Source organism: Salvelinus sp. IW2-2015, linkage group LG20, assembly GCF_002910315.2.
Source record: "Salvelinus sp. IW2-2015 linkage group LG20, ASM291031v2, whole genome shotgun sequence".
NCBI lineage: Eukaryota > Metazoa > Chordata > Actinopteri > Salmoniformes > Salmonidae > Salvelinus > Salvelinus sp. IW2-2015.
The window spans coordinates 2,073,636-2,096,926 of record NC_036860.1 but is presented as its reverse complement, the minus strand read 5'-3'; the positions used below and the strand labels follow the sequence as shown (position 1 = coordinate 2,096,926).

Genomic DNA, 23,291 nt, shown 5'->3' with positions numbered 1-23,291 from the left:
GTGTATAAGAGACAGCACACACACACACACACACACACACACACACACACACACACACACACACACACACACACACACACACACACACACACAGCCCTGAAAACAATGACTCCACAGGATGGGGGAGTAGTGATAGAGAGCGGCAGAGATCTCAATTTACGAGAGACTGCTCACCTAATGAAAAATCACTCCACTAAAATCTGAGTACCGATCTGCCTAGTGTCCTTGAGTCTGAAATAGAGCGCAGGACAGGGGTTACAGCATCATCCCACATCATTCAACTCTCCCTCTCTCTGCTCTATTACCATAGCACGGGGAGAGCAGCATTGTGAGGCAGAGGAGGACAGAGAAAGAGAGAACGAGGGAGAAAGTAAAGATGAAGAAAAGAAAAGAAACGTTGATCCTATCATTTTTAATTACCTAAATCTCACAGTTTAACAAATATTTCCATGTTGTCTATGGACAAGTTAAATAAATTATCTAGGCTAATTACCTACAATATGGGTTGACTGGAAAAGTTCCATACAAATTTCTCCTGTAGGTTTGATTATATCAGGTCCAGCATGTTGAAAAGCAATTGTTCTAGTACATTACCTCCCCCCCACGCAAAACCCAGCAGCTTGGGTCCTAAGCCCAAAGCATGGCCTAAACTTGCTCTGTGTGGCACTGCCCAAAGTCCCATTTCATGGGAACAACCACCCCAACACCAGCTGGGGGGGGTATCATGCTAACATCATAGTATAACACCATGGCTGCTAATGATAGCATGCTAACACCATAGCCAACAGTAGGACCACAGAGAGCCATTGGCAGAAAGTGGAACGCCATACGGTGCTCTGGCATAAAGCCACGTACATGACGCAACTCTTCCTAGTCAGACACACACGGCATAGAGGGGGCGGTTACGACAGCTGCTTGTGTCATGGGAACACATGTTCCATCCTGTGTTGTCATGTAGCCTTCCCTAAAGGCTGTTGCCTATAACCAACCGACGTGCCTGGGAGCACTACCCTATGGCAGCCTTTCCCACATGGTGGATCCCAACCAATTACACTGGGTTGCAGCTTAAGACTGGGCTGTGGCAGGAAGAATTGTTTGGTYACACTATTTTTCAGCTGGCACCTAGTAGTTTATTTACACACTTATAGTGGGGTATCAATGGTTACTTTCTGGCACTTCGAATAATTCAACATGCCTGGTGCCTCTTCACATCATTTAGGCTAGCTTAATATTCAGAGACATTCTCTAGTTCTCTCCACTTTGTCTGGTGAGACACACCACATGGATCAATAAGAGAGCGGCCCTGACATCCACGAAGCAGACACTTTACACTGACGGGGTGTTCGCTCACATTCTTAATTAGGCAATAAAGGGGCTCTGGGCCCTGTGGAAGCCTTATGTATGACGTATTTACAAGACAGGTGGGATTCAATAACTGTAAATGTGATACTAGTAAACTGCAGGAAGTCTCWATTTGAAATGGGTGAACCCAACATTTGCATGAATTCCTCTAAGAAATGTCCAATACCTGCAGTAACCCTACATCTGTGTACATCGTGTCTGAAAGTAGTCAATCAAACCTTGTAGAACAGAACTTGTAATAAATGCATGTACTCGTCATAGCAAGAGTATGCAAGGCAAATCTATTCTAATTATGTGGACTGATGAATTGTACTCAGAAGTAGAGGTTTACACCTAATGTATCCAATATGCACATTAGGAGTGAACCTATACCTATTTGAACAGGGCCAGAGACCCATGACGAAGACAAATGTCTGCTCTGACGTTGGTCTACTCTGAGCTGAAGGTGACCAGCTGTGTTTCTCCAGTTCCAAATCAATCCAATAATTTGTCACATGCTTCATAAACAACAGGTGTAGACTAACAGTGAAATGCTTACTTACGGGTCCTTTTCCAACAATGCAGAGTTAGATGAGAAAATATAGGAGGAATAAATACACATTGACTAACGAACAATAAAAAGGAGTAAAAGTAACATGGCTATATACAGGGAGAACCAGTCCTGAGTTGATATTCAGGGGTACGAGGTAATTGAGGTAGCTATGTACTGTACATATAGGTAGGGGTAAAGTGACTAGGCAACAGGATAGATAAAACAGTAGCAGCAGCGTATGTGGTGAGTGTGAAAGTGTTTGTGCGGCGTCAGCACGCATGGGTGCGGCGTCAACACGCATGGGTGCGGCGTCAACACGCATGGGTGCGGCGTCAACACGCATGGGTGCGGCGTCAACAACGCATGGGTGCGGCGTCAACACGCATGTGGCGTCAGGCATGGTGCGCTCACACGCATGGGTGCGGCGTCAACACGCATGGGTGCGGCGTCAACACGCATGGGTGCGGCGTCAACACGCATGGGTGGCGGCGTCAAACCAGCATGGGTGCGGGTCAACACGCATGGTGCGGCGTCAAACGCCATGGGTGCGGCGTCAACACGCATGGGTGCGGCGTCAACACGCATGGGTGCGGCGTCAACACGCATGGGTGCGGCGTCAACACGCATGTGTGCGCATACAGTATGTAGTGTGTTGTGGTGTGTATGTGTGTGTTGGGGTGTTAGTGTAAGTACTGTATGTGTGAGTGTGTGTCCATAGAGTCAGTGCAAGAGAGTTTGTGCCAAATGCAGGTAGTCATTTGATTAGCTATTTAGCGGTCTTGTTTGCAGTCCCTCTGAGTGGGACACAGAGACAATAGACCAGACTTCACCAATAGGGCCTGGAGTTTTTCCTAGCCCAGGGTTAGCTACACCATCTTTAATCATTGTATTAGAGGTACCGTACTATAACCTTACCTGCCAGGCTTATTTTGTTACTGCAAATACAACTTATTTCTCTCTAAATAGAATTATACATGGGGGAAACAAGACCTGAGGTACCATACCTAAACATACAATTCCAATCCTCTGTTTTCTCTTTGCTGTGGGGAATATTGGCCTGCTTGTTTGGAGCATGTGAGAAGCTAAGTGTTCCACATGGTTCCAGATGTTAAAGCCTTGTACAGCCTAGCAGCCATTATAAACACGCACTTCCAGTTGTAACGTGTGACGTGCTACGGGATGCTAGTTAAGGTGTGTGTGTGTGTGTGTCTGTCTCTGGCCTGGAGAAAGAAGCGATGCTTGGGCGTAGTCTTGCGTTGTTGAATAATTCAGCTTTCTGGCTGGTCAAGGGGAGGGCTGTGTGTGTGCGTGCGTGCTTCTGGGCTGTGAGTGAGCGAGAGCATGAGGGAGTGGGTTAGCCAGCGAGAGGAGGAGAAAATAGAGGAGAGGAGACAAGACAAAACCCCAGGCTGTGAGCCACCACTCCTCCACTCCTGTTTTCTATCGGTTCTGTTTTGTTCCTCCTCTCTGTCCGTCTGTCTCTCAGCAAGTGCTCCACTGGGCTCTCTCTCGCTCTCCAAACAAAGCATACAAAAGTTCATCTGGTGGCGTCTGCTACAAGCTAGGCTTTGCTAGCAGAGCACTGTTTATCCCACTTCAATGAAAACAACAAGTTTATAATAGGGCCCAGAGGTTTTCCCAACGACCTGACCTGTTCCTAAAAATACACAGAGGGAAGTAACCAGACATTCAGTTTATATCGAAGGCATCTGTTAGCAACAGGCATCTGTTAGCAACAGGCTAAAGCTAATGGCAGAGGTGTAGACGATGGCATCAGGCAGTGTCATACGATGGTTTCCTCAATGGACACTACAACATGTTGATGGGAGTATCGATGAAACCATGGCTTAATGACAGGGGGAGCAATCCTGTGCTTCAAAGGATGACATTGGGAGACATTTGAGCTTCATAGAGCTTCATGAGCCTGTACTGCTGTAAACAGGTGTGGTAAGTAGCTGATGAATGCTGTGAGAGGCTGTGTGGATCCACAGTGTATGCTGCCTGCTGTACTCAGCGGCAGACGTTGCATGATAAAGCCCATAAATCCAGCAGCGTCGGCAGAATTCACTAAGGGGAGGAGAAGAGGGGAAAGAAAAGGAGGAGAAGCGAGTCACAGTGACCTTGTGCACCATGATACTACATATATGGAGTTAGCGGGACCCTTCAGAAACAATGTGAGAACATCAAAGCAAAGTTGTGACAACATTAACATCCAGATGATAAGATACGGGACATGGACACAGTATCAGAGTGTAACAGAAGATAACTCTTCACAAAACCCAGACATAATATACTCTCTGCTAGTTCTAAATTATGGCCCATTTAATACAGAGACATTGCCACAGTAGGCAAGGTAACCAATCCAGCCCTCCTCTTACTTGTATCATTGCACATCCAGTAAATCACCAGCAGAATACATTTTCATATTCACTCTGTTGTTAATGCTTACATATTGGATCCTAACTCTAAAAGTAGGAGAGATCCTACTCTGGAACTTTGAAAGCCGGTAGAATATATTATGTTCAACAATATATAGCAATCAAATGTTGAAATCAAAATACTACTCATATTACAGAGCAAGCGGTAACGCCTCATATGACACCAATGTTTGCTTTGTAGCAACTACAGATGACACACTATGGAGTCTGGGTAAGGCCTTAATGTCATAAATATGTCAACTTTGATCAATGTCTCAATTATGTCAAATATACACTACCAAAAAGGTTTAGAAATGTACTTGTTTTTTATGAAAACATACATGAAATTAGTTGCAAAATGAATAGGAAAGACGTTGACAAGGATATAAATAATGATTTTTAATTTAAATAATAATTGTGTCCTTCAAACTTTGCTTTCGTCAAAAAATCCTCCAACTGCAGCAATTACAGCCTTGCAGACCTTTGGCATTCTAGTTGTCAATTTGTTGAGGTAATCTGAAGAGATTTCACCCCATGCTTCTTGAAGCACCTCCCACAAATTGGATTGGCTTGATGGGCACTTCTTACGTACCATACAGTCAAGCTGCTCCCACAACAACTCAATAGGGTTGAGATCCAGTGACTGTGCTGGCCACTCCACTATAGACAGAATACCAGCTGACTGCTTCTTCCCTAAATAGTTCAGAGCTGTGCTTTGGGTCATTGTCCTGCTGTAGGAGGAAATTGTTATTCTGTCTGTGTTATTTTGCCCATCTTAATCTTTTCATTGGCCAGTCTGAGATATGGCTTTTTCTTTGCAACTCTGCCTAGAAGACCAGCATCCAGGAGTCGCCTCTTCACTGTTGACGTTGAGACTGGTTTAACGAACTATTTACTATCTACTATTTAACGAAGCTGCCAGTTGAGGACTTGTGAGGCGTCTGTTTCTCAAACTAGACACACTAAGTTTGTACTTGTCCTCTTGCTCAGTTGTGCACCGGTGCCTCCCACTCCTCTTTCTATTCTGGCTAGAGCCAGTTTGCGCTGTTCTGTGAAGGGAGTTGTACAGGGCGTTGTACGAGATCTTCAGTTTCTTGGCAATTTCTCGCATGGAATAGCCAACATTTCTCAGAACAAGAATAGACTGACGAGTTTCAGAAGATAGTTCTTTGTTTCTGGCCATTTTGAGCCTGTAATCGAACCCACAAATGCTGATGCTCCAGATACTCAACTAGTCTAAAGAAGGACAGTTTTATTGCTTCTTTAATCAGAACAGTTTTCAGCTGTGCTAACATAATTGCAAAAGGGTTTTCTAATTATCAATTAGCCCTTTAACATTATAAACTTGGATTAGCTAACACAACCTGCCATTGGAACACAGGAGTGATGGTTGCTGATAATGGTCTTTCTGTACGCTTATGTAGATATTCCATTAAAAATCAGCCGTTTCCAGCTACAATAGTCACTTACAACATTAACTTCTCTAGGGTAGGGCAGCATTCGGAATTTTGGATGAAAAGCATGCCCAAATTAAACTGCCTGCTTCTCGGGCCAGAAATGATTATATGCTATATAACTGGTAGATTTTGATAGAAAACACTCTAAAGTTTCAAAACTGTTAAAATAGTGTCTGTGAGTATAACAGAACTGATTTGGCTGAGACAAATCCATTCGGGAAGTTTTTTTTTTTTTGGTTTTTGTAGTTTTCTATTCAAGGCCATTACAGTATCCATTGCTTAGGACTCAAATTGCAGTTCCTATGCCTTCCACTAGATGTCAACAGTCTTTAGAAATTGTTTCAGGCTGTATTCTGAAAAATTAGGAAGTAAGAGCAGTCTGAATGAGTGGACCCTAAAGTGTCACAGAGCTTTTTCATGCGTGCGACCAGAGAGTGCCTTTCTCGGTTTACCTTTTATATTGATGACGTTATTGTCCGGTTGAAATATTATCGATTATTTAGGCTAAAACAACCTGAGGATTGAATATAAACATCGTTTGACATGTTTCTTTGAACTTTACGAATACAATTTGGATTTTTTTATCTGCCTGTTTTGACTGTGTTTGAGCCTGTGGATTACTGAAGAAAACGCGAACAAAAGGAGGTTTTTGGATATAAAGAGACTTTATCGAACAAAAGGAACATTTATGAGTAAATGAATGTCTGCTGAGTGCAACCATATGAAGATCACAAAGGTAAGGGATTCATTTTATCTCTATTTCTGACTTGTGTAACTCTTCTACTTGGCTGGTTACTGTTTGAATGATTTGTCTGCTGGGCTATGTTCTCAAATAATCGTAAGGTATGCTTTCGCCATAAAGCATTTTAAAATCTGACACCGTGGTTGGATTCACAAGAAGTTAATCTTTAAACCTATGTAAAATATGTTTTGTTTCTGAATTCTTATAATGAGAATTTCTGTATTTGAATTTGGCGCCCAGCAGTTTCACTGGCTGTTGAAGAGGTGGGACGCTAACGTCTCACTTACCCAAAAGAGGTTAACAATGTCTACACTGTATTTCTGATCAATTTGATGTTATTTTAAATGGACAAAAAAAAAGCTTTTCTTTCAAAACAAGGTCACTTAGACATTTCCCCAAACTTTTGAACAGTAGTGTATGTCAAAATCTTTCCTCCAAAGCACTATTCTATGGCTAACATTTCATGAAAATCCCCAAATCATGGTCTTTTTTTGTCTGTGTTTTCGTGAGGAATCACACAGAAATTTTGTGAGAGTGCAAGCGCAAGAACAGTTTGGGAATGTAATGTTTCTGCTGAGCACTTATCTAACCAGCCGCCCCCAGCAAACACTCAACCATGCCCACCTTCACCAGCCACCCACTATACTCATTACCCACATACTCTACACACTCATATACTGGGCTATGGATTGGCCAGAAGAGAACAATACCATTAGCTGTATTTTCTCTCTGGGTGGTTAATGTGAGGATTTTAAAGCAAGTCATTTCCTCTCCTATTCAGAAGCCATCAGTGCTTCCCTGCTGCCTAGGCATTAGAGCAGAGTTAAAGCAGAATAAGAAGAGCAGCAGAGAAACTTCACAGGCAGAGCAACCTGATCCCACTGTGCCCTGCCTCTCTCTCTCTCCCTCTCGAGAACCCAGAGTGGGCGAGAGATACTGACAGTGGAGGGATGTGTGTGTGTGTGTGTGTGTTTAGAGGGGAGAGGCAGAAAAGGAGAGGGGGAATATGGGTAAGAATGACAGTGTGTGACTGTGCATGGGAGAGTGAGGGGTGTGTGTGAGTGAATGTGTTTCTCTGTGTAATAGAGAGAAAAATAATGCATGTTGATGGGATGAGTGTGTGTACGTGATTGGATGCGTGTCAGACAGTAATTCTATACCTTCCTAATATTGAGTTGCACTCTCCCCTCCCCTTTTTCCCTCAGAACAGCCTCAATTCGTCAGGACATGGACTCGGAAGCATTCGAAAGCATTCCACAGGGATGCTGGCCCATGTTGACCCCAATGCTTCCCACAGTTGTGTCAAGTTAGTTGGATGTCCTTTGGGTGGTGGACCATTCTTGATACACACAGGAAACTGTTGACTGTGAAAAACCCAGCAGCATTTCAGTTCTTGACACAAACCAGTGTGTTTGGCACCTATTACCATACCCTGTTCAAAGGCACTTACATCTTGCGTCTTGCCCCTTCACCCCCTGAATGGCACACATACACAATCCATGTCTCAATTGTCTCAAGGCTTAAAAATCCTTCTTTAAATCTGTCTCCTCCAAGTGACCAAGGGATCATAGCTTTCACCTAGATTCACCTGGTCAGTCTATGCCATGGAAAGAGCAGGTGTCCTTAATGCTTTGTATACTCAGTATGTGTGAGTTTGTATGTGTGTGTAACGTGTATAATGAGTCTGTGTGTAACGCTCCTGTAACGCGTCTGTGTGTGTAACGCGTCTGTGTGTAACGCGTGTAATGCGTTTGTGTGTAACGCATCTGTGTGTAACGCGCGTAACATGTTTGTGTGTATCCTGTTTAACGTGTCTGCGTGTAACGTGTGTGTGTATAACATGTGTGTGTGTATCGTGTGTAACGCGTCTGTGTGTAACGCGTGTGTGTAACGTGTATGTGTGTAACGTGTATGTGTGTAACGCGTATGTGTGTAACACGTGTGTGTGTGTGTGTGTGTGTAACGTGTGTGTGTGTGTGTGTAACGTGTGTAACGCGTCTGTAACGCGCGTGAGTAACGTGTCTGCGTGTAACGTGTCTGCGTGTAACGTGTCTGTGTGTAACGTGTCTGTGTGTAACGTGTGTGTGTAACACGTGTGTGTGTGTAACGTTTGTGTGTGTAACACGTGTGTGTGTGTGTGTAACGCATGTGTGTAACGCGTGTGTGTGTAACGCGTACGTGAGTAACGCGTGGGTGTGTAACGCAAATGTGTGTAACATGTAACGCGTATGGGTGTGTAACGCGTGTGTGTGTGTAACGTGTCTGCGTGTAACGTGTCTGCGTGTAACGTGTCTGCGTGTAACGCGTCTGTGTGTAACATGTGTAACGCGTATGTGTGTGTAACGCGTGTGTGTGTAATGTTTGTGTGTGTAAAACGTGTGTGTGTGTAACACATATGTGTGTGTAACGCGTATGTGTGTAACGCGTATGTGTGTAACGCGTATGTGTGTAACGCATACGTGTGTGTAATGCATATGTGTGTGTAACGCATATGTGTGTGTGTGTAACATGAGTAACGCGTATGTGTGTGTGTGCTCTGCCTTTATCTGCAGGAGCCCTGTGCTGCTAGGGAGGGAAGGAAACGGCTACTTCGCATCATTATGCTGCCTGTGCCTGCGACTCGCCAGAGAGAGAAATCATACATGCAGCGCACATAACTCTGTGTGAGAGAGGCTCCATGTTCTCCACACCCCAGCCCCTTCCCCGCCCATAACCTGTCACACCAGAGAGAGAGGGGGAGCAGGCACATAATGGGCTGGAGAGAGAAAGCCAGCGTAGTACATGAGGCAGAATCAGAAACCGAGAGAGAAGAATTTCATAGCATAGAATCACACCGAAAAGATCAGAACTGGCAGTCATCCTGATTGACATCCAGTGGGCAGTGCTAGACTAGCTAGCTAGTACTCAGAGGTGTGTGCATCACAGAGCAGCTAAAGAACAGTCATCCCAGCAGTAAACATGTACTTCTCTGAACCCGACCACAACTACCTGTACCTTCTCTATGGCCCCTAGACTCCCCCAACCTCTAGATGCCACCCTCCTATGGAAGTACCTTAGCCAGGTAAAGCTTGAGTCAGTCTCACCTTAGTTAGTAGGAAAAGGATGCGTCCCCAGCTAGTAAAATCCTGTACCATGGTAAACTACTTGAAGGACGTGGCATAGAGATATGGCAATGGAGGCACACAAATTATGAGGAATAAAAAAGGAGAGGGAAGAGGAGGAGAGGAGTAAGAGAGAGAGAGAGATGGAGAGCTGTAGACAGAGAGTGAGCTCTGCAGTGTTGAAAGCAAGTGCCAGGTATTGGCGCACGCGCAGGAACACATACAAGGACAGACACACAGGAACAGGCAGGCGGGCGGACTCGCCCTCCTCCTCCATCTCTCACTCGATAGCGGCAAGTTGGCTCTCTCTTCCTCTTCTCCTCTCCCAGACACAGAAAACACTCAGAAGCTCTAAAAGGCACACTGACTGCAATGTCCTCCTTGAACAACCACATAAAAGCATCACACTCACAAAACACACAGAAATCCTAATAATTGTATAGACAATAGTACAGACACATACTTGATACATGCATCCTTATGTAAGCCCACTCCGATACATAGATAGACCCACCCACACAAGTATAATCAAGTAAACATGATTATTCACAAAACAACTCGTCACATCAGAGGGAACGGTGTTTGTGAACACAACCTTCAATCCAAGTGAGGGCACATTCAGAATAGCCGTGAATAGGAATTAGAGGTCGACCGATTAATTGGCATGGCAGATTAATTAGGGCCGATTTCAAGTTTTCATAACAATTGGTAATCGCCATTTTTGGACGCCGATTACATTGCATTCCACGAGGAAACTGTGTGGCAGGCTGACCACCTGCTACGCGAGTGCAGCAAGGAGCCACGGTAAGTTGCTAGCTAGCATTAAACTTATCTTTTTWWAAAACAATCAATCTTCACATAATCACTAGTTAACTACACATGGTTGATGATATTACTAGGTTAACTAGCTTGTCCTGCGTTGCATATAATCAATGCGGTGCCTGTTAATTTATCATKGAATCACAGCCTACTTTGCCAAAAGGGGCATGATTTAAGCGCATTTGCGAAAAATGCACAACCGTTGCACAAATGTACCTAACCATAAACATCAATGCCCTTCTTAAAATCAATACACAGAAGTATATATTTTTAAACCTGCAAATTTAGTTAAAAGAAACTCATGTTAGCAGGCAATATTAACTAGAGAAATTGTGTCACTTCTCTTGCGTTCATTTCACGCAGAGTCAGGGTATATGCAATAGTTTGGGCCGCCTGGCTCGTTGCGAACTCATTTGCCAGAATTTTACATAATTATGACATAACATTGAAGGTTGTGCAATGTAACAGCAATATTCAGACTTAGGGTTGCCGCCCGTTTGATATAATACGGAACGGTTCCGTATTTAAATGAAATAAACGTTTTTGTTTTCGAAATGATAGTTTCCGGATTTTACCACATTATTGACCAACGGCTCGTATTTCTGTGTTTATTATATAATTAAGTCTATGATTTGATAGAGCAGTCTGAGCGGTGGAAGGCGGCAGCAGGGTCGTAAGCATTCATTCAAACTTTACTGCGTTTTCCAGCAGCTCTTAGCAATGCTTGCTTCACAGCGCTGTTTATGACTCAAGCCTATCAACTCCTGAGAAGTGCCTATTAGAACATCCAATAGTCAAAGGTATATGAAATACAAAAATGGTATATCGAGAAATAGTCGACGTGTCATAATTCCTATAATAACTACAACCTAAAACTTCTTAACTGGGAATATTGAAGAACTGGGAATATTGAACCACCAGCTTTCATATGTTCTGAGCAAGGAACTTAAACGTTAGCTTTTTTACATGGAACAAATTGCACTTTTACTTTCTTCTCCAACACTGTTTTTGCATTATTTAAACCAAATTGAACATGTTTCATTATTTATTTGAGACTAAATTGATTTTATTTATGTATTATATTAAGTTAAAATAAAAGTGTTCATTGTTCATTCAGTATTGTTGTAATTGTCATTACTACAAATATATATATGAAAAAATATATATAATTTAAAAAAACAACAACAACAACGGACGATTAATCGGTATCGGCTTTTTTTGGTACTCCAATAATCGGTATCGCCGTTGAAAAATCCTAATCGGTCGACTTCTAATAGGAATACAGTTCTACTGAACTAGGGAGTGGTAGTAGGTTAAAAAAACATATTTCCGGGTATTCAGAGGTGTTGAGATGAAATGCTATTTTAAAATGTGAAGCCTTTCCTTCCTCTCCAGCTTGCTCTTCCTCTGAACCACAGGTTGTTTCTGTACAGGCACAATGGTGATGAACACACACACACGCTCAACACACAGAGTATGTCTGCTGTGAACCTTATACATTGAATGCAAGTATAAATGAAGTTCCCTAGCTTAAAAAGTTTGCGTATGTGTGTGTCTCTTTGATTGTGTAGTGTGTGTGTGTGTGTGTGTGTGTGTGTGTGTGTGTGTGTGTGTGTGTGTGTGTGTGTGTGTGTGGTGTGTGTGTGTGTGCGATAACATGTGTTTTAGCATGTGTATGTGCACATAGTGAATATGGATTGCATACGTATCCATCCGTAAACTCAAAGAAGAGTTCCATCCGATGATCTGAGGTGACACTTTCCCAAAGGGCTGAATTCCAAAGAGGACAGGTTCACACACACAAGCGGATGGTGGAGCTTTGTAGTGCTGTAAACAACCCTATAAATCTGCAATGCATCAACACCACACCAAKACTGAGACGCTACTTGTGGAGTCTGGCCATGCGTAACCTACTGAAAACTATAGGCATCCTACCAGACCACAATATTACAATGGTAGGTAGTTGGCAGCAGAGTCAATAGTACAACAGCAAAGTAAACTGCCAAGCAAAAGGACTCAATCCTCCTAATCCTCTGATCCTAGATCTGTGGTTAAGGGCAACTTCTACCTTTACCAATAGAGAAGGGGAATAACACTTTTACAACAGCAGCTTGTCTGGTCTTTATCTACTGAATCATCTACTATACAAGTTTGAATCACTTACACATAAAATCATGGAGACCGATCTGAATCATCTACTACACAAGTGTGAATCACCTATGCATGAATCATGGAGACAGATCTGAAACACAAATCTACAGTGGTACCATTTGGTCAATTTTTGTGAGGGCTTACGACCCCTTTGCTACTGGCTGGGTGTGAGGAGGTTAGGGTTGACGACATTGATAAACCAGTGAGCTAAGCGAGACTGGGCAAGATCGTCTGCAGCCTCGGAGCCACGTGACACTGTGTAAAGCCTCGGCTGGGGAAAGGAAGGAAAGATGAGGTCTCTAATGACTGTATCAGTCGCATGGAGGGCTGGGTGTAACATCAGTCACACACTGGGCCTCCTGGTGCAGAGTTCCATGCCAGAGTCTAGTGGCTGTTACTACTGAACTGAGTTTAGACTGGTTTAMAAGGGGAGACTCCTGGTGCAAGATTGTATCAGGGTGGAGACTGCCCAGAGAGGGCATTGTTAGCAGGGGAATGGGCTGTACTAAGTCCTCCCATTTTATGTAGCTGGCACTGACTCTCATGAAACCCATTCTTTTACAATATAGTTTCTCTCTGTTGTAGACTGACTGCAGTGACCAGTGCACTCCTATGTCCTCTCCTGTAGCTTGCTCATTTGGGGATTTGAGTGAGCTATGTGCAATGATGACATGCCAAGTTACATAAGGTGATCCCTGTGTTGAAGCAACACCTGGTATTTGAGAAGCATTCAGCTCCTATAATCCCCACACTCCTCTACGTTGTCACTCATCATTCCAAGGGATCTAAAGGTTCTACACACAAAGGTGGAATGAAGGGTACCCCAGAGAGAGGCTGATGTGATGGATGGGAGAAGAGGAAGGGTAGTGAGGTTGTCTTAGAGCTGAGCCCCTCTGTAGTGTTGCAGGCAGCGCCTGAGCCGCACAGTAGCCCCCATCTTCCTGGCCTCGCTCCAGGGATGCTTTCTCTCCACAGGCAGCGGGGACTCTGGGGGGGTGGGGGGGATTATGGCTGGGGAGGTAGAGTGGGATAGTGGGAGGTAGGAGGGATAGAGGAATGTAGGTGGGGGCCAGCCGTTCCGCCAGATGAACAGAACCCGTCTGGATGCACCCAGYACCTGGGCAGTGGGCCAGAGCCTGTCAGCGGGCATGGGCAGGGAGACAGAGAGGGAACCATGGAGATATGCAGATCAGGGAGGTGGAGAGAGGGAGAAGGGGAAGGAGGAGTGTGGACTGATAAGAGTGAGTGCTGAGGTAGATAAACGCATTAGGGCCAGAGATTTGGCAGAGCAAATAAATAAAATAAACTGTCCCATAGTCTTACTACTCTACTACTCTGGTGGGCAAACATGAGGACACTGAATTACAAAAATCAACTCCACTAGCACAATCATTTAGAGGAGGATACGTCTTTGGATAAAAAAATAATGCATTTGATTCAGACAATGTTAACATGGTGCACCTCCTCAATAACAGAAACAATTAGTAGAGCTGCATGTCTTGGTTGTAAAATCATACCTGACAAGCTGCCGGCTTCAGCACCATCACTCCCACAAGTGCTATTTAAAGAGGTAAACTAAATTCTGCAGAAAATAACCTCATCGCCAAACAGGAAGTAATGAATGAACATGGTGGGGATGATGGGAGGGGACAGCCTGCCTAGTAACTAAGGCCCACAGCTGCAGTGAAAATCTCWAATTTTGTCGATGTGCACAGCTTCCTTACATAACGCGTGGCTCTGCGCCTGATTGGTCTCGGTTGCATGAGCCTCTAAATTTGATTGGATTTCATTGACGCTGCTGACAAAAAAAGCTTGCAATTAGCAGGCGGTGCTGGGACAGGCACAACGGTCTTGGCTGGCAATGACAGTCACCAGAGCCATTGAGTGGCGTTAGCCAGCAAACTCAGATTGCTGCAGCTGACACACACATCCCCTGGTCCCTTTCCATCATCCGCTTTCAAGGCTGCATCCATACAAGCTGCTTAGCCATAGCACACCGCGTGTCCRAGTGCTGTAGTCGTATGCTGCATTTTTGGAGAGGAATCAGCATCCACCAGAATGTGTATATACAGTTGAAGTCGGAAGTTTACATACACTTAGGTTGGAGTCATTAAAACTCGTTTTTCAAAAACTCCACAAATTTCTTGTTAACAAACTATAGTTTTGGTCGGTTAGGAGATCTACTTTGTGCATGACACAAGTCATTTTCCCAACAATTATTTAACTTATAATTCACTGTATCACAATTCCAGTGGGTCAGAAGTTTACATACACTAAGTTGACTGTGCCTTTAAACAGCTTGGAAAATTACAGAAAATTATGTCATGGCTTTAGAAGCTTCTGATAGGCTAATTGACATCATTTGAGTCAAATGGAGGTGTACCTGTGGATGTATTTCAAGGCCTGCCTTCAAACTCAGTGCCTCCTTGCTTGACATCATGGAAAAATCTAAAGAAATCAGCAAAGACCTCAGAAAAACAATTGTAGACCTCCACAAGTCTGGTTCATCCTTGGGAGCAATGTTCAAACGCCTGAAGGTACCACGTTCATCTGTACAAACAATAGTACGCAAATATAAACACCATGGACCCACACAGCCATCATACCGCTCAGGAAGGAGACTCGTTCTGTCTCCTAGAGATGAACGTATTTTGGTGCGAAATGTGCAAATCAATCCCAGAAAAACAGCAAAGGACCTTGTGAAGACGCTGGAGGAAACAGGTACAAAAGTATCTATATCCACAGTAAAACGAGTCCTATATTGACATAACCTGAAAGGCCGCTCAGCAAGGAAGAAGCCACTGCTCCAAAACCGCCATAAAAAAGCCAGACTACAGTTTGCAACTGCACAACAACTGCACAAAGATCATACTTTTTTGAGAAATGTCCTCTGGTCTGATGAAACAAAAAATAGAACTGTTTGGCCACAATGACCATCGTTATATTTGGAGGAAAAAGGGGGAAGCTTGCAAGCCGAAGAACACCATCCCAACTGTGAAGCATGGGGGTGGCAGCATCATGTTGTGGGGGTGCTTTGCTGCAGGAGGGACTGGTGCACTTCACAAAATAGATGGCATCATGAGGATGGAAAATTATGTGGATATATTGAAGCAACATCTCAAGACATCAGTCAGGAAGTTAAAGCTTGGACGCACAATGGGTCTTCCAAATGGACAATGACCCCAAGTACTTCCAAAGTTGTGGCAAAATGGCTTAAGGACAACAAAGTCAAGGTATTGGAGTGGCCATCGCAAAGCCCTGACCTCAATCCTATAGAAAATTTGTGGGCAGAACTGAAAAAGCGTGTGCGAGCAAGGACGCCTACAAACCTGACTCGGTTACACCAGCTCGGTCAAAAGGAATGGGCCAAAATTCACCCAACTTATTGTGGGAAGCTTGTGGAAGGCTACCCGAAATGTTTGACCCAAGTTAAACAATTTAAAGGCAATGCTAACTAATTGAGTGTATGTAAACTTCTGACCCACTGGGAATGTGATGAAGGAAATAAAAGCTGAAATAGATCATTCTCTCTATTATTCTGACATTTGACATTCTTAATATAAAGTGGTGATCCTAACTGACATAAGACAGAGCATTTTTACTAGGATTAAATGTCAGGAATTGGGAAAACTGAGTTTAAAATGTATTTGGCTAAGGTGTATGTAAACTTCCCACTTCAACTGTAGTGGTATATACTGGGTGACCGAACCTCATGAGACAGTTAGTCTGACTCTTAACTTGAACACTGAGCTCTACAGCAGTGTAGAAATAGCCATTGAATACAGAACTGCCTTGGCTTGTTCCAGGAAACCCTGCGGATCTGCCTTACAATCTACACGTGTTATGACATGTTCTAAATGTTTACCGCAGTCTGTGCAGGTTTGGGAGATTACGTTTTTTCCCTCGCTCTGCACACAATATCGCACAGTGTTGCAGTTGGCTGTCGCTAACGTCAGCTTTGATTGTTATTCAAGAGGTTGAGGAATCTGGAGGCAAGTAACCATCAATCCCAAGGTGACATCATGTGTTTTCCAGTGTCGCGAGATCGTTCATGTTGACTTGGCAAGTTGCTGGTGGCTTGGATTTAATTTAAGCCAAACATATGCTGAGGATATCGAAAGGTTGCTGGATCGAATCACCAAGCAGACAATGTAAAAATCTGTCTTTCTGCCCCTGAGCGAGGCCGTTAACCCACTGTTCCCCGGCCGCCGATGACGTGGATGTCGATTAAGGTAGCCCCCCGCACCTCTCTGATTCAGAGGGGTTGGGTTAAATGCAGAAGACATATCAGTTGAATGCATTCAGTTGTACAACTGACTAGGTATCCCCCTTTCCCTTTCATTTGCGTACAGGTTGAGGGACAAACAATATGTCTTTGAAACTAACAAAATAACAAGGACATGGGAAGAGAGAATGCTAGTCATAAATGGTTTGCCAGAACTAGTGGGGGGTCTTTTATATAAATAACAAGAGAAAAYCAGCAACTGCATCCCAGGGAAATGTGAAACAGACCATCCTTGGAGAAAAAAAAGACTGCTTTACCAAGACCAACTGTTGTGGTAGTTTGGTGTCACGTTAGATTCTGTGTCACATAACAATCTTGTATTCTAAATGCTCTTCGATGTTGGCAGCAGTACAGCATTCTGGTCAACAGCTGGCTATGATTGAGCCCCTAACATCTCAAGAGGGAAAATGAGTAGACAGGAGTGCACCTCATCAACGCCAGGCTWGGTACAGAGCCCAAACACCTCTGGCTCTGTGTCCCCCCCACCTCATCGCCCCCTGCCTGCTACCCTCTGCCAGCCCACGACAAAACCACAATGGCCCATCTCCCACAGTTCATTACCTTCTTCTGTTTGAATTGGAATCCGTGATCTCTCTCTATTTCAACAGTATTCCAAAAGTACTTTCTGCCTCAAGAGTAAGGCCAATGAGTTCATTTTCAGGCCCTTCAACATMAYACTTCTGTGGTACACAGTCATAGTATCTTGTGACCCCTAATAACCTTGTATTACCCTAATTATCCCTCTATGGCCTTTCATAACTATCTGTGGTCTGACAAGACAAGTAACTGAGGAAATCCAAAATGGCTTTCCGGTAAAACAGATACCACAGGCTTTTAGCGCAATTACCATAACTACCCTGGATAAAGGCAGAGGTTATGAAACATGAAAACCATTGCTTCAGATTTAGAGCCTGGACTACACTTGCCGCTCTGAATGGACTCGCCTGTTTGCTGAATCACGTTTCTCATTCTGTTTGGATGGAACGGAGGAGCTCTGAACACACTGGGGTGGCACTGCTCCGAGGGTAAACATAGCGTAGAGCCGGACACTTTCCTCTCAGCGCTGGCTTTAGGAAGAAAAACATATACACCCGACGAGTAGTGGCCAAGATCTACCACACCTCCCCACTGAGGTGCAGAACACAGTCATGACTGAGGCTGCACGTTGCCACGATGACAGCCGTTGCTATTAGCAACTTTAACAACTTACAGGGACATGGAATTAAAAGTGAGGTACTATCGCTGGCTGGACCCCTGCCGTGAAAACCTTTCTGGCCCTTTAAATTTTGGTATTAGCGATCTTTCAGCTCAATTGCAATGACAAAGTGTCAAGAGTGGACATTGTGGGCTTGTGTGGAACAGAGGGTCTTTTGACACTGTGGCATGGTTTAAAACACTTTGTTACTGTGTGTTTGGTTGGCTCAGGTTCTCTCAGGTCATTTTTTATGAGCCTACAGAGCCTACTGCTACATTGTATCAGAAATGTACACCAGTGAATCTCGAGTCTTGAGGAAAAGCAACTCAGTTGATGATAAAATAGTTCAAAAGTCCAATYGTGGTACAACTTTACTTCGTCAAGCCATTGACAGTACTGTCCAACCTAGAGCACAATGTAACACATTTTACAAGTGATGCCTTTTAAGCATTCTAGTACAGTTAAATAGTTAACACACACACATGGACACAGCGTTCTAAGGCACTGCATCTCAGTGCAAGAGGCGTCACTAAAGTCCCTGGTTCGAATCCAGGCTGTATCACTTCCGGCCGTGATTGGGAGTCCCATAGTGCAGCGCACAATTGGCCGAGCATCGTCTGGGGTAGGCCGTCATTGTAAATAAACATTTGTTCTCAACTGACTTGCCTAGTTAAATAAAGGTTACACACACACCACACTAACCCAAAATGTAATTTGTTGGCATTTGCGTGTGCCCATTACCAGTAAATCATCAAAACCTATTTATTTCACTTACTTGCTGTGCTGTTTCGTTGTTAATTTGTTCCGTCGTTTCACTCTCAACCAGGATTTCATCATACATGTCAAGCAGTGAAGTTTCAGCTCTGTCTGTCCGTGGCCTCTCTTCCTCGGTGCACACTGTCACCGTGTACGTTTCCATCTTGTCCAGCTGTGTATGTAACATTTCACGTAAACCCTGTTTCTTGTCTGCATCGAAGTAGCGGTCCATGTACATAGCATTGAGCATGGTGGCGACACAGTAAAGAGAGAATGCCACCGAATCGCTGGTTCACAGCCTGTGTCGGAAGTTTTGTTGAGAAGGCGTTTTAATGCCATGACAGAGGGTATTTCTTGAGTCAATTGTTTGAATGGAGCTAGCGTGTTCATGTTTCCAAGTTTCAAACATGTTATCAAATGCCATTGAAATGGCAGCAGCGGTATGACAAACAGCACAATCATGAGCAGGCAATACGTCTTTCCTCAGTAGGAAATCCTTGTGGACCCACTGTGCTGTCAGACTCATAATGATCATGGGGCTGACATCGCTGTTCCAAATGTCAGTCGCGAAGCTAATAGCAGTGACGCTATTACGGTGTAATTCCGGTAGGGCAACATCTGAAAAATAGCGCACTTGGTAGTGTGTACCGGTGCTCGACCAGTCGACGAAAGCCAACATTATCCACGACAGAGAATGGTTGATTGTCAAGGGCAATGAATTCCATTACCTTGGCATTAATGGATTTCGCCTTTGAGTTGTTTCGCTGAAATGTTCTTACTCTTTCAAATGACTGCTCACATTGTTGACTGCTCAATCCACACAGCAGACATTGTGGGCTAGGTTAGGAATSCTGTGTTGCACGTGTAGTACAACATTTTACGTGGCGTCATCACGTCCTGTACCTATGTTATATAGGTATGCACGTCAGCTTTGACATCGGCTTTGCACAGACGTTAAACTAGACATCGGGCCGATAGCGATGTTGGCATCTTTAGCTAATATCGTCCGATTCCGATATGTTCACCGATATATCGTGCATCCCTAATTTTTACGTTGCTAACATTTTGAGCCTGTAGGAACTACTGTAATGAAACTGCAAAACTATATTCACCATGCTGCAAAACATGTCCTTGGTCAGACAAGGGCAGTAATAGAATCGTGTAACTTACATTCATATAAAGTTTCTTCAAGTTAATGATGGGAAACAACCCGTCTCCAGTTTCATGGGGACAAACCCTTTGTGAATGACCTCAAATCTTTGTTTCCGGGAGATGAGTAACTTAAGTAAGAGAAGAGAGTGTTTGGGGTGTACTGTATAGCTGACTCTGCACCGATTTTTAGAGACGTGAACCTAACCAGCTGCATCCCAAAGACGTACCTTACCAAGCTTGACAAGTCTCTACTGATCGTGTGGCACGTTCCACTCAAAGTCCCTGGAGAGGGTGCCTTGGCTGTGTAGTCACAGGTATCTCGCTCTGAACTCAGCAGCAGCGCAATGCCTCCTGTACCGCGAGTCACGTTTTATCAACGTAAAAAAAGCTAGGCAGATGCCAACTTGTGAAAGGAAGCAAGTATAAGTGCTTAGATTAATGACTTGGTTCATAGTGGCAAAGAGAGACATCACTGGTAGATCTCAGTGACTTCTATAGCAGGTGATAACCACAGTAAGTCATATGTTGTATTATTGAAGCACATAGTTAAACTGTGGGTGAGCAAGCTTTACACACATACAGACAGACACACCACATACACAACACTGGTCAGACTGACTTACCACTGTTGCGATTTTTGCGGTTGGTCTTGCCGCCAAGCAGCATCTTCAAGCTGTTCCTGAACATGACTGCACCGGTCTGCAGCGGCTATAGAGAAATCTGCAGAAGAAAAAGGGAGTGTTTTTAATGTAGGCTATATTTACTGATGTTGGTTATTATTTGTTGTCAGCAGTATTCACTTGGCATCTAAAGCTGGGACCGAGAGACTGAAAAATAGCTTCTATCTCAAGGCCATCAGACTGTTAAACAACCACCACTAACACAGAGGCGCTGCTGCCTACATAGACTTGAAATCATTGGCCACTTTAATAAATTGATCACTAGTCACTTTAATAATGTTTACATATCTTGCATTACTCATTTCATATGTATACACTGTATTTTATACCATCTATTGCATCTTGCCTATGCTGCTCAGTCATTGCTCATCCATATATTTATATGTATACATTCTTATTCCATTCCTTTACTTAGATTTGTGTGTATTAGGTAGTTGTGGAATTGTTTGATTACTTGTTAGATAATGCTGCTCTGTCAGAACTAGAAGCACAAGCATTTCACTACACTCGCAATAACATCTGCTAACCATGTGTATGTGACTAATAACATTTGATTTGATTTAAATTGCAAGTGGTGGGATAGTGCAAGGAGCAGATGAGCTAAAGATATTGCAAATTCCAGAAAGATCACCACAGAACAGCACAACGGTACAGAAGGTAATTGTAGTATTCTGTCACCTAGTAAATGGTTTTAGAGAATTCAGGTACTTAACAACAACAGCAATTTCTCACAGGTAAATTATTAATCCTCTTAAACATACTAATGACATATTCGTAGTCTCTATGAGGAAAAGGTGAATATAACATTAGCAGCCTGGTAGGGGGATCTTGTTCCTTCCTGTGTGTTATAATAACTCTTCATTCATGAGATTTGTCATGCTTCACTGATTTACTTGAGGAATATTTTAGTACCTAAGTCAAACAACGTTCACACCCATATGACTGATAATTACTGGTGTGTGTGAACGTATAGGTGTAAGTTTGCTCAACAGGCTTTGAAATCATGTTCCTTTGTAATGTGCAAAGTAGTATCAGTGCATATGTATGTATGTTTGAGCTTCTTTTTAGCTTGCATCCGGGTGCTTTTGTGTGAGTATATGAGAGAAAGACCAAGAGAGAGAAAAGGAAAGAGAGAAAAAGATTGTGTCCGCCTGCCTTTCCTTTCTCTTGCTGCCACGCTGCATGATAATTAAGCAGGAGAAAGAGACAGTTCTGGAATGAGTGGAAACATTGGCTCTTCTCAACGCAAATAGAGGCCTAAAATGCCGCCTGAGCTTCGAACAGCAATCCCTTTACTAAGTATCGAGTAGACCCACGCGTTTAGTGTCTTGGGAATCTTTGGTACCAAGCTGTTAAAATCCTCCTCTGCTTTCTTCGGTCACATTACAGCTTTTAGAAAGAGCCGACTGTGGTTCTCTCTCATACTTATCCTCTTCAACTTCATCTTTAGAAAGTTTGGATTAGCCATTTTGGCTTTTCAGGTATTCTCTCGTGTTTGACTAATGTCATACATTTTTCACACGAGGTGTCAAACATGGATAACTACGACCACGCCTACTCCAGGTCGAGGCAGAAGACAAGGCGCTTTTTGAGCCGACACTAGGCTTGGGCGGTATCCAAATTGTCATACCTTCATACTGACCTTGCGCAATACCTYGATATTTCGGTAATACCGGCACTGAACAAGGGGCGCTGTTTTCAAACCCCACAGACTCTGTACTGCAAAAGGTTAGCAATGAGAACAAGTACATGTAACATCCCATAAAGAATGCTAACGAGTGCATTGCTAACATTTTATACAGTCTCTTAACCTAAACTATACAAGTAACTAAAAAATGCTACTCACAGTTTGCTGCACGCACAAAACAAACTATTAGACCACAAGGCTCTTGATCCTGGAGGGGAMTCTCTGCTGTTACCAAGCAAAGCTTAATTTTGGAAGAAGCTAACCACTAGATACTGTAGCTAACTAYCTATTAAAATAGCAAACCAAATGCAGAGCATTCAGCAAATTCTAGACAGTTAACTTAATAGTTATAAGACATCTATCTGGCAAACACTTAGTTGTGAATTCCATATTGTAACTAGATCACCTGGCGCAATGCTGTACAACAGTGAGTGACTCACAAGGCACCGGTCTCTCGTCGTTGTGTGCTTGTAAACAAACACCACGTGACTGGGGACTACCCGTAAGCTTCATAATGAAAAATTATGTGACAGGTGAAATGAAGAACGCAATCTTCTTTATTTCCTAAAGTACTGCACAAGTTAACTGCAGGTATTTACTTAAAAAGTAGCAAGAAATATTGAAATGTATTTAAAAAATAAATCTAAAGAAATAGTTAACGGTATTGAAAAATACCCTGGTATACGCTGTATGGACTAAGCCTATCCGACACACAACCAGTCCTGAGCTGAGCGCACACCAAATTGAGGCAATTAGCAGCGGGAGTGTTCCTGATATTTGAGGAAAACCAGAGACCTTTAAAAACTCTTTCAACTGGTGTCAGCCAGTCAGTGCCATAGAGGCAAAGGGAGAGGACTCTGTTTCAGTTTGGCTTGGTGCTTTTGTGTTGTACGCTGGGGGGGGAAGGTAACTGTACAGTAACAGATGTTCCATGTTAAAGCTGGGGAATGACTCA

At 43.5% G+C, this 23,291-nt stretch overlaps 1 protein-coding gene across 1 annotated transcript in view; it reads right to left on the bottom strand.

Moving 5' to 3' along the window:
- Positions 1-23,291, bottom strand: part of LOC111981951 (protein TANC2-like) — a 145,570-nt gene that overhangs the window by 57,478 nt on the left and 64,801 nt on the right. The window contains 1 exon segment of the mRNA XM_070433765.1: positions 20,593-20,689. Within this exon segment, the coding sequence (XP_070289866.1) occupies positions 20,593-20,656 (64 nt within the window). The 5' untranslated portion in view covers positions 20,657-20,689.